At 45.6% G+C, this 12257-nt stretch overlaps 1 protein-coding gene across 2 annotated transcripts in view; it reads left to right on the forward strand.

Moving 5' to 3' along the window:
• The window catches only part of LOC129816507 (E3 ubiquitin-protein ligase SH3RF3-like), a 94549-nt gene that overhangs the window by 41546 nt on the left and 40746 nt on the right, over positions 1-12257 (forward strand). The window contains exons 2-3 of one of the 2 annotated variants that reach the window (XM_055871067.1): positions 6876-7163; positions 11696-11791. In XM_055871067.1, the coding sequence (XP_055727042.1) occupies positions 6876-7163; positions 11696-11791 (384 nt within the window). The remainder of the gene's footprint in view (positions 1-6875; positions 7164-11695; positions 11792-12257) is intronic. The other variant, XM_055871068.1, reaches the window with a different exon arrangement.

Genomic DNA, 12257 nt, shown 5'->3' on the forward strand with positions numbered 1-12257 from the left:
GCTGTGTAGCTGACTGACTGGTTCAGTAGCAGTACTTTAGCTGTGTAGCTGACTGACTGGTTCAGTAGCAGTACTTTATCTGTGTAACTGACTGACTGGTCCAGTAGCAGTACTTTAGCTGTGTAGCTGACTGACTGGTTCAGTAGCAGTACTTTATCTGTGTAACTGACTGACTGGTCCAGTAGCAGTACTTTAGCTGTGTAGCTGACTGACTGGTTCAGTAGCAGTACTTTAGCTGTGTAGCTGACTGACTGGTTCAGTAGCAGTACTTTAGCTGTGTAGCTGGCTGACTGGTTCAGTAGCAGTTCTTTAGCTGTGTAGCTGACTGACTGGTTCAGTAGCAGTACTTTAGTTGTGTAGCTGACTGACTGGTTCAGTAGCAGTTCTTTAGCTGTGTAGCTGACTGACTGGTTCAGTAGCAGTACTTTAGTTGTGTAGCTGACTGACTGGTCCAGTAGCAGTACTTTAGTTGTGTAGCTGACTGACTGGTTCAGTAGCAGTACTTTAGTTGTGTAGATGACTGACTGGTTCAGTAGCAGTACTTTAGTTATGTAGCTGACTGCAGGTACTCAATAAGGAGTTAATGAAGATTAATAGACTGCACTCTGGTTGTACTATACCATTACACACACACACACGCACGCACGCACGCACGCACGCACGCACGCACGCACGCACGCACGCACGCACACACACACACACACACACACACACACACACACACACACACACACACACAGAAGTGTGTGCATGTTAGTGTTACACATTTTGTTGTCAACATTCTACAACCAAAGCTAGTTTGAAGGACTTTGTGGTACAATTTTAGGTACTGTATACAGACTATCAGTAGCATATCAACTAACTATCTACTAACCCTAAACTTAACCCTTATCCTAACCCTAAACTTAACCCTTAGCCTAACCGTAGCCCTAACCCTTATTCTAAAACCTAACCGTAACCTTATCAACAGATAGTGTAACCCTGGAGCTAATGTAATGATATAATGCAGGGGAATGTGTTGTACATTAGAGCTTCATGATGTGTGTGTAATGAGCCACGGAATGCAAGAGTACTACCTGCCCCCCCTTCTAATCTGTCATTCCCTCTCTCTCTCCCTCTCTTCTCATCTGTCATTCCATCTTTCTCTCCCTCTCCTCATCTGTCATTCCATCTCTCTCTCTCCCTCTCTTCTCATCTGTCATTCCATCTCTCTCTCCCTCTCCTCTCATCTGTCATTCCATCTCTCTCTCTCCCTCTCTTCTCATCTGTCATTCCATCTCTCTTTATCCCTCCCCCCTCTCTCTCTCCCTCTCTTCTCATCTGTCATTCCATCTCTCTTTATCCCTCCCCCTCTCTCTCTCCCTCTCTTCTCATCTGTCATTCCCTCTCTTTCTCTCCCTCTCTTCTCATCTGTCATTCCATCTCTCTTTATCCCTCCCTCTCTCTCTCCCTCTCTTCTCATCTGTCATTCCCTCTCTCTCTCTCCCTGTCTTCTCATCTGTCATATCCTCTCTCTCTCTCCCTCTCTTCTCATCTGTCATTCCATCTCTCTTTATCCCTCTCTTCTCATCTATCATTCCATCTCTCTCTCTCTCTTCTCATCTGTCATCCCCTCTCTCTCTCTCCCTGTCTTCTCATCTGTCATTCCCTCTCTCTCTCTCCCTCTCTTCTCATCTGTCATTCCATCTCTCTCTCCCTCTCTTCTCATCTGTCATTCCTTCTCTCTCTCTCTCCCTCTCTTCTCATCTGTCATTCCCTCTCTCTCTCTCCCTCTCTTCTCATCTGTCATTCCCTCTCTCTCTCTCCCTCTCTTCTCATCTGTCATTCCATCTCTCTTCATCCCTCCCCCTCTCTCTCTCTCCCTCTCTTCTCATCTGTCATTCCCTCTCTCTCTCTCCCTCTCTTCTCATCTGTCATTCCCTCTCTCTCTCTCTCTCTCTCTCTCTCTCTCTCTCTCTCTCTCTCTCTCTCTCTCTCTCTCTCTCTCTCTCCCTCTCTTCTCATCTGTCATTCCATCTCTCTTTATCCCTCCCCCTCTCTCTCTCTCCCTCTCTTCTCATCTGTCATTCCCTCTCTCTCTCTCCCTCTCTTCTCATCTGTCATTCCCCCTCTCTCTCTCCCTCTCTTCTCATCTGTCATTCCATCTCTCTCTCTCCCTCTCTTCTCATCTGTTATTCCATCTCTCTTTATCCATCTCTTCTCATCTGTCATTCCCTCTCTCTCTCTCCCTCTCTTCTCATCTGTCATTCCATCTCTCTCTCTCCCTCTCTTCTCATCTGTCATTCCCTCTCTCTCTCTCCCTCTCTTCTCATCTGTCATTCCCTCTCTCTCTCTCCCTCTCTTCTCATCTGTCATTCCCTCTCTCTCTCTTCCTCTCTTCTCATCTGTCATTCCATCTCTCTCCCTCTCTTCTCATCTGTCATTCCATCTCTCTTTATCCCTTCCCCTCTCTCTCTCCCTCTCTTCTCATCTGTCATTCCATCTCTCTTTATCCCTCCCCCTCTCTCTCTCTCCCTCTCTTCTCATCTGTCATTCTGCATGGTGTTCATGCCAGTGGCAGGATGTGGAAAGAGAGGGAGCACACACACACACACACACTGGCCTTGCGTCAGCTCCGACTTTAGATGTGTTCTTGTGCTGTTTTCTGTGCCTAGAGCTTCAGGCTGCTGTCAGATCAGTTAGAGTTTCAGGCTGCTGTTAGATCAGTTAGAGTTTCAGGCTGCTGTTAGATCAGTTAGAGCTTCAGGCTGCTGTCAGATCAGTTAGAGCTTCAGGCTGCTGTTAGATCAGTTAGAGCTTCAGGCTGCTGTTAGATCAGTTAGAGCTTCAGGCTGCCGTCAGATCAGTTAGAGCTTCAGGCTGCTGTCAGATCAGTTAGAGTTTCAGGCTGCCGTCAGATCAGTTAGAGCTTCAGGCTGCTGTCAGATCAGTTAGAGTTTCAGGCTGCTGTTAGATCAGTTAGAGCTTCAGGCTGCTGTTACATCAGTTAGAGTTTCAGGCTGCTGTTAGATCAGTTAGAGCTTCAGGCTGCTGTTACATCAGTTAGAGTTTCAGGCTGCTGTTAGATCAGTTAGAGTTTCAGGCTGCTGTTAGATCAGTTAGAGCTTCAGGCTGCTGTTAGAGCTTCAGGCTGCTGTCAGATCAGTTAGAGCCTCGGGCTGTATCTGTCTATCTGTCTCAGAGCAGGATTGGACATACACTCTGGCAGTCCTTTCATCAGGTTGACATCACATGACCACTGGAGACAAGCAGCAGGGAGACATCCTGCTTACAGACATCAACAACAGCAGAACCCAAATCTGCCAAGAGGCTGACACTATTGGTTCTTCCCAGTGTGGACAGGCAGATTTGGAAAACTTTCATTGTCTTGTTGAGCTAGGCCAATGACTGTATGTGAATGGACAAATCCATTAATCACGAGACAGCATTCATTTCTAAGAATGTAAAACCACCAGGAATTCAGGTAAAAATTAGTTTAATTTAGGACATCTATTCCCAACTATTCCCACGAATTAAAAAGAGACATACAGTATGTGATCATGTCTCAATGTAATCATGGTATAAAAAAAGTATTGTTATTTTCAAATACAATCTCTTTTTGGGCTAAGTTGTGGTCAATTTGCAGTGTACAACTTATTATACAGTGCTTTCACAAATTATTCAGATCCCTTGACTTATTCCACATTTTGTTGTGTTACAGCCTGAATTCAACATTTAAATATTAATATACACACAATACCCCATAATGACAAAGTGAAAACATGTTTTTATTAATGTTGGGAAATTTATTCAGAATGAAATACAGAAGTATTCACACCCTTGAGTCAATACATGTTTGAATCACCTTTGGTAGTGATTACAGCTGTGAGTCTTTCTGGGTAAGTCTCTAAGAGCTTTGCACACCTGGATTGTACAATATTTTCACACTCTTTTTTTAATTCTTCAAGCTCTGTCAAGTTGGTTGTTGATCATTGCTAGACAGCCATTTTCAAGTTTTGCCATACATTTCCAAGCCGATTTTAGTCAAAACTGTAACTAGGCCACTCAGGAACGTTCAATGTCATCTTGGTAAGCAACTCCAGTCTAGATTTGGCCTTGTGATTTAGTTTATTGTCCTGCTGAAAGCTGAATTTGTCTCCCAGTGTCTGGTGGAAAGCAGACTAAACCAGGTTCTACTCTAGGATTTTGCCTGTGCTTAGCTCTATTGCGTTTATTTTTATCCTAAAAAACTTCTTAATCCTCGCCGCTGACAAGCATACCCATAACATGATGCTTTCTTTGCCACATATTTTGCAGTTTTACTTTAGTGCCTTATTGTGGATATTTTGGGATTTTTTAAATTCTGTACAGGTTTCCTTCTTTTCACTCTGTCATTTAGGTTAGTAATGAGGAGTAACTACAATGTTGTTGATCCATCCTCAGTTTTCTCCCATTACACCCATTAAACTCTGTAACTGTTTTAAAGTCAACATTGGCCTCATGGTGAAATCCCTGAGTGGTTCCCTTCCTCTCTGGCAACTGAGTTAGTAAGGACACCTGTATCTTTGTAGTGACTGGGTGTGTTGATTCACCATCCAAATTGTGACTAATAACTTCATCATGCTCAAAGGGATATTCAATGTCTGCTTTGATTTTTTTTTTTACCCATATACCCATAGGTGACCTTCTTTGGTCTTTGTGGGTGAATTTGTGTTTGAAATTCACTGCTCAACTGAGGGACCTTACAGATGTGTGGAGTACAGAGATGTGGTAGTCATTTAAAAATCATGTTAAACACTATTATTGCACACATATTCCATGCAACTTAATATGTGACTTGTTAAGCACATTTTTACTCCTAATTTAATATATTTGTAAAATTCTACAAACATAATTCCACTTTGACATTATGGGGTATTGTGTGTAGGCCAGTGAAAACAAATCTCAATTTAATACATTTTAAATTCAGCCTGCAACATAACAAAATGTGGAAAAAGCAAGAGGTGTGACTACTTTCTGTAATTATGTTCCGGCCCCCTGACCATCCACCCCAACAAAATTCGTCCTGCGGCTGAATCTATACTGAACACAGATATAAACGCAACATGTAAAGTGTTGGTCTCATGTTTCATGAGCTGATATAAAAGATCCCAGAAATTTTCCATACGCACAAAAAAGCTTATTTCTCTCAAATTTTGTGCACAAATTTGTTTACATCCCTGTTAATGAGCATTTTTCCTTTGCCACGGTACTCCATCCACCTGACATGTGTGGCATATCAAAAAACTGATTAAACAGTATGATCATTACACAGGTGCACCTTGTGGAAAATAAAAGGCCACTCTAAAATGTGCAGTTTTGTCACACAATACAATGCCACAGATGTCTGAAGTTTTGAGGGAGTGTGCAATTTGCATTTGGCAGTACGTCCAACCGGCCTGACAACCACAGACCACATGTATGGCGTTGTGTGGACGACCGGTTTGCTGATGTCAACGTTGTGAACTGAGTGCCCCAGATCCTGAGGCTCATTGTTGTGCCATTCATTCGACGCCATCACCTCATGTTTCAGCATGATAATGCACAGCCCCAAGGATCTGTACACATTCATGGAAGCTGAAAATGTCCCAGTTCTTCCATGGCCTGCATACTCACCAGATATGTCACCCATTGAGCATGTTTGGGATGCTCTGGATCGATGTGTACCACAATGTGTTCCAGTTCCCGCCAATATCCAGCAACTTCGCCATTGAGGAGTAGGACAACATCCCACAGGCCACAATTAACAGCCTGATCAACTCTGTGTGAAGGAGATGTGTTGCTCTGAATGAGGCAAATGGTGGTCACACCGTTTTCTGAGCCACGCCCCCCACCTTTTTTAAGGTATCTGTGACCAACAGATGCATATCTGTATTCCCAGTCATGTGAAATCCATAGATTAGGGCCTAATTAATTCATTTCAATTGACTGATTTCCTTATATGAACTGTAACTCAGTAAAATCTTTGAAATTGTTGCATGTTGCGTTTATATTTTTGTTCAGTATAGTTTCTTATCTCTGGTATAGGGTCTGTCTTCTCTCTCCTCCAGAGTTTACCCGCCCTGCCCTGTGGGAAGGTCTAACGTGTCTCCTCTCTCTCCTCCAGAGTTTACCCGCCCTGCCCTGTGGGAAGGTCTAACGTGTCTCCTCTCTCTCCTCCAGAGTTTACCCGCCCTGCCCTGTGGGAAGGTCTAATGTATCTCCTCTCTCTCCTCCAGAGTTTACCCACCCTGCCCTGTGGGAAGGTCTAACGCGTCTCTTCTCTCTCCTCCAGAGTTTACCCACCCTGCCCTGTGGGAAGGTCTAATGTATCTCCTCTCTCTCCTCCAGAGTTTACCCACCCTGCCCTGTGGGAAGGTCTAACGTGTCTCTTCTCTCTCCTCCAGAGTTTACCCACCCTGCCCTGTGGGACGGTCTAACGTTTCTCCTTTCTCTCCTCCAGAGTTTACCCACCCTGCCCTGTGGGACGGTCTAACGTTTCTCCTTTCTCTCCTCCAGAGTTTACTCACCCTGCCCTGTGGGAAGGTCTAATGTATCTCCTCTCTCCCTCCAGAGTTTACCCACCCTGCCCTGTGGGACGGTCTAACGTTTCTCCTTTCTCTCCTCCAGAGTTTACTCACCCTGCCCTGTGGGACGGTCTAACGTTTCTCCTTTCTCTCCTCCAGAGTTAACCCACCCTGCCCTGTGGGACAGTCTAACGTTTCTCCTCTCTCTCCTCCAGAGTTTACCTAATCTAACCCTAACCCTGCCCTGTGGGAAGGTCTAACTTATCTCCTCTCTCTCCTCCAGAGTTTACCTAATCTAACCCTAACCCTGCCCTGTGGGAAGGTCTAACTTATCTCCTCTCTCTCCTCCAGAGTTTACCTAATCTAACCCTAACCCTGCCCTGTGGGAAGGCTCTCTATTCCTACGAGGGGAAGGAACCTGGAGACCTGCAGTTTGCAAAAGGGGACATAATCATCCTGCGGCGTAAAGTTGACGACAACTGGTACCATGGGGAGCTGAACAGTTGTCATGGTTTCCTGCCAGCTAGTTACATCGCGTTGTTACGGCCGCTGAGCCAAACTCCGCCCACAGGAAAGGCATTGTACGACTTTGAGGTCAAAGACAAAGATCAGGACAAAGACTGTCTGGCCTTCTTGAAGGTACACACACACACATGCACGCACACACAAACCTACACCCACAAACACACGCTGACTCACTGTAATCCAATGTGTGTGTATCTATGAATACGTTTACATGGACACTGATCGAATAAAATGTAATTTTATTGGTCGCGTACACATATTTTGCAGAAGTTATTGCAGGTGCATCCAAATGCTAATGTTTCTAGCTCCAACAGTGCAGTAACACCTAACAAAACAAAATAATACACACAAAAATGAAGACATACCAGAATGAGTATTGTCCGAGTCCAGAATATAAATATATATACAAAAGTATATGGACACCCCTTCAAATTAGTGGATTCAGCTATTTCAGCCAGACCCATTGCTGATGTAACAGTAAAGCTTCCATCCCTCTCCTCGCCCCCACCTGGGCTTGAACCAGGGATCCTCTGCACACATCAACAACTGCCTTCCAAGAAGCATCGTTACCCATCGCTCCACAAAAGCCCTTGCTCTTGCAGGGCAAGGGGAACAACTACTTCAAGGTCTCAGAGCGAGTGACGTCACCGATTGAAACGCTATTAGCGCGCACCCCGCTAACTAGCTAGTCATTTCACATCGGTTACACTGACAGGTGTACAAAATCGAGCACACAACCATGCAATCTCCATAGACAAACAATGGCAGTAGAATGGCCTTACTGAAGAGCTCAGTGACATTCAACGTGGCACCATCATAGGATGCCACCTTTCCAACAAATCAATTTGTCAAATTTCTGCCCTGCTAGAGCACCCCCGGTCAACTGTAAGTGCTGTTATTGTGAAGTGGAAACATCTAGGAGCAACAACGGCTCAGTCGAGAAGTGGTAGGCCACACAAGCTGACAGAACGGAACCGCCGAGTGCTGAAGCACGTAGTTCGGAAAAATCGTCTGTTCTCGGTTGCAACTCTCACTACCGAGTTCCAAACTGCCTCTGGAAGCAACGTCAGCACATCAACTGTTTGTCGGCAGCTTAATGAAATAGGTTTTCATGACCGAGCAGCCGCACACAAGCCTAAGATCACCATGCGCAATGCCAAGTGTCGGCTGGAGTGGTGTAAAGCTCGTCGCCATTGAAATCTTGAGCAGTGGAAACATGTTCTCTGGAGTGATGATTTACTCTTCAAATCAAATTGTATTAGTCACATGCGTTGAATACAACAGGTGCAGTAGACCTTACAGTGAAATGCTTACTTACTAGCCCCTAACCAATAATGCAGTTTAAAAAATACAAATAAGAATAAGAAATAAAAGTAACAAGTAGTTAAAGAGCAGCAGTAAAATAACAATAGCGAGACTATATACAGGGGGTACCAACAGGGGGTACCGGTACAGAGTCAATGTGCGGGGGCAACGGTTAGCCGAGGTAATTGAGGAAAGATGTACATGTAGATAGGGTTATTAAAGTGACTATGCATAGATAATAACAGAGAGTAGCAGCGGCGTAAAAGAGGGGGGGCAATGCAAATAGTCTAGGTAGCCATTTAATTAGATGTTCAGGAGTCTTATGGCTTGGGGGTAGAAGCTGTTTAGAAGCCTCTTGGACCTAGACTTGGCGCTCTGGTACCGCTTGCCGTGCGGTAGCAGAGAGAACAGTCTATGACTAGGGTGGCTGGAGTCTTTGACAATTTTTAAGGCCTTCCTCTGACACCGCCTAGTATATAGGTCCTGGATGACAGGGAGCTTGGCCCCAGTGATATACTGGGTCGTACGCACTACCCTCTGAAGTGCTCGCGGTCGGATGCCGAAAAGCTGCCATACCAGGCAGTGATGCAACCAGTAAGGATGCTCTCGATGGTGCAGCTGTAGAACCTTTTGAGGATCTGAGGACCCATGCCAAATCTTTTCAGTCACCTGAGGTAGAATAGGTTTTGTCATGCCCTCTTCACGACTGTCTTGGTGTCCTTGGACCATGTTAGTTTGTTGGTAATGTGGACACCAAGGAACTAGAAGCTCTCAACCTGCTCCACTACAGCCCGTCGATGAAAAGGGGGGCGTGCTCAGTCCTCCTTTTCCTGTAGTCCACAATCATCTCCTTTGTCTTGATCACGTTGAGGGAGAGGTTGTTGTCCTGGCACCACACGGCCAGGTCTCTGACCTCCTCCCTATTGGCTGTCTCGTCGTTGTTGGTGATCAGGCCTACCACTGTTGTGTCATCGGCAAACTTAATGATGGTGTTGGAGTCGTACCTGGCCATGCAGTCATGAGTGAACAGGGAGTCAAGGAGCACGCACCCCTGAGGTGCCCCTGTGTTGAGGATCAGTGTTGCGGATGTGTTGTTACCTACCCTTTCCACCTGGGGGCGGCCCATCAGGAAGTCCAGGATCCAGTTGCAATGGGAGCTGTTTAGTCCCAGGGTCCTTAGCTTCACCCTCTGGCAGTCCGACAGACGAATCTGGGTTTGGCGGATGCCAGGAAAGAACCCTACCTTACCCAATGCATAGTGCCAACTGTAACGTTTGGTGGAGGAGGAAGGGCTGTTTTTCATGGTTCGGGCTAGGCAGCATACAATGACATTATAGACGATTCTGTGCTTCAAACTTTGTGGCAACCGTTTAGGGAAGGCCCTTTTCCTGTTTCAGCATGACAACGCCCCTGTGCACAAAGCGAGGTCCATACAGCAATGGATTGCCGAATATCGGTGTAGAAGAACTTGACTGGCCTGCACAGAGCCTCATTGAACACCTTTGGGATGAATTGGAACACCGACTGTGAGCCAGTCCTAATCGCCCAACATCAGTGACCGACCTCTCTAATGCTATTGTGGCTGAATGGAAGCAAGTCCCTGCAGCAATGTTCCAGCATCTAGTGGAAAGACTTCCCAGAAGAGTGGAGTGGAGGCTGTTATAGCAGCGAAGGGGAGACCAACTCCATATTAATGCCCATGAATCTGTTTGACGAGCAGGTGTCCATATACTTTTGGTCATGTAGTGTTATCAATACACCGATGTAAACGGTGTAAAATATTAGTACATGTAAACAGCTTCATCAGAGTTCCAGCAGTGTAGTTGATCTGTGCATGTGTCAGCACCAGCAGTACAAGCCTCCCTCTTGTGCATTAGTGAAGTGAGTTCGGAAAACTGAATGTATGTATCTTAGAAATCGTTTTCACATACAAACGTTATAGGTCCGATCTCAGAATCAAATAGACTTCCCAAAAATAACATGGTCGCTGTGGTAGAACGTTAATTTTTATGAGATTTCAGATGTGTCCAAATAAACAGGATTATTCGGGAAATCGTTCTTCTTGCAAAGCTTGAAAATATTTAAATTGAATTATTATATTCATCTGACTATTCACAGTAATGGTAATATTGTGTGCATGTAATCGTACTCTATGATACCCCACTGGATGTTTTGTGTTTATCTAAGCAGTCTACCTTCTCCTCTGTCTATCTTTCTACCTCTCTATCTGAATATAGTTTTTCTCCTCCTATGTGGGAGAGCGAGAGAGTAACCCCCCCTTCTCCAGCACAGTGTTTGTGATAAACAGTGATTTGTATTCCCTCTGCTCCTCTCCTCTTCAAAGCTCATCATTTGTTCATGCTGTTACACACTCTAGGTGAGGACACTGGCGAATGGAACATATCTCGTTCTCTCTCATTCTCTGTGTGTGTGTTCCTCAGCAGCACCTGGCCTCATACACTCTCTCAGGATGGGGCTAGGGAAAGAGGGCCAAGTCAGAACAGAGAGACACAGACATGCACTTCCTTTTCGCACACACAGAATCACAGCTGCAGTTCCCTAGCTAAATTACTAAATGGAAGGATAGGTTTAAATTCGAAGAGAGAATGAGAGGGAGGCGGAGAGGGAGACAGAGAGGGAGACGGAGAGGGAGACGGAGAGGGAGACAGAGAGGGAGACAGAGAGGGAGACAGAGAGGGAGACAGAGAGGGAGACAGAGAGGGAGACAGAGAGGGAGACAGAGAGGGAGACAGAGAGGGAGACAGAGAGGGAGACAGAGACGGAGACAGAGAGGGAGACAAAGAGGGAGACAGAGAGGGAGTGAATGAGTGAAGGAGAGCAGCATGTAAGCCTGCATGTAACAGGGCCAGTGGGTCAGATAATATATCTCTAGGAAAGAGAGAGAAACCTTATCCCTCTCTTAGTGTTTCTCTCCCTCCCTCTCCTTCTTTCCCTCTGAGATGATGAGAAATGAGTAGAGACAGTGGTATCATTAGGTCAGGGGCAGAGGCAGAAAAAACAAGGGGGACAGGGCGAGTTAGAGAGGGAGAGGGGAGATAGTGTGCGAGAGAAGGAGAATAAGTGAGAGAAAGAGAGACTCACACATGGTGATTTTAATGCAGGGAAATCAGTTTTACCCCATTCTTTACCAGCATGTCACCACCAAAAAGAGGCAACAAAACTCTAGACCACCCGAGAGAGAGAGAGAGAGAGAGAGAGAGAGAGAGAGAGAGAGAGAGAGAGAGAGAGAAAGAGAGAGAGAGTAGAGAGAGAGAGAGAGAGATATGAATATAAGCTTAATTCATGTTGTGTCCTTATAAACCATGCTGTCTGTCCAATAGGATGAGGTTCTGACGGTGATCAGACGAGTGGATGACAACTGGGCAGAGGGCATGCTGGGAGATAAGATCGGGATCTTCCCCATCCTCTATGTAGAGGTAACAACAAACACACACACGGGGGGGTCTTATTAGATAGGGATACATCAATAATTAAGAGTCTTCCATCACTTTGACTCGACAGGGGAGGCTATGTGTGCGTGCGTATGTGTGTTGTGAAGGGGGGAGGTTAGGGTTAGTAGGGGGGGACATAATGAGGGTGTCCCAGCTGGAGGCGAGTGGAGCGTTGGGGGAGGGAGGAAGGAGCTCTCTCCTCTCTCCTTGTCTCCTATGGTGGTGTAGCTGTGCGCAGTTAACCCTTCACATCTTTAACAAAAGAAGAGCCTAGAGCGTCATGTGGACGATAAAACAAATTCACTTTTTTAATTACTCCTCCATTTTTAATGGCATGTCCCCCCATCCTTGACTTTTCCTAAATAAGTCTTTATAACACACTGTCGTTGTTAGAATCTTAATATCACAAATTGAAGGAGGACATTTTTGAATGGTTTCCTTCTGCTGCCCC

Source organism: Salvelinus fontinalis, chromosome 19 (assembly GCF_029448725.1).
Source record: "Salvelinus fontinalis isolate EN_2023a chromosome 19, ASM2944872v1, whole genome shotgun sequence".
Lineage (NCBI taxonomy): Eukaryota > Metazoa > Chordata > Actinopteri > Salmoniformes > Salmonidae > Salvelinus > Salvelinus fontinalis.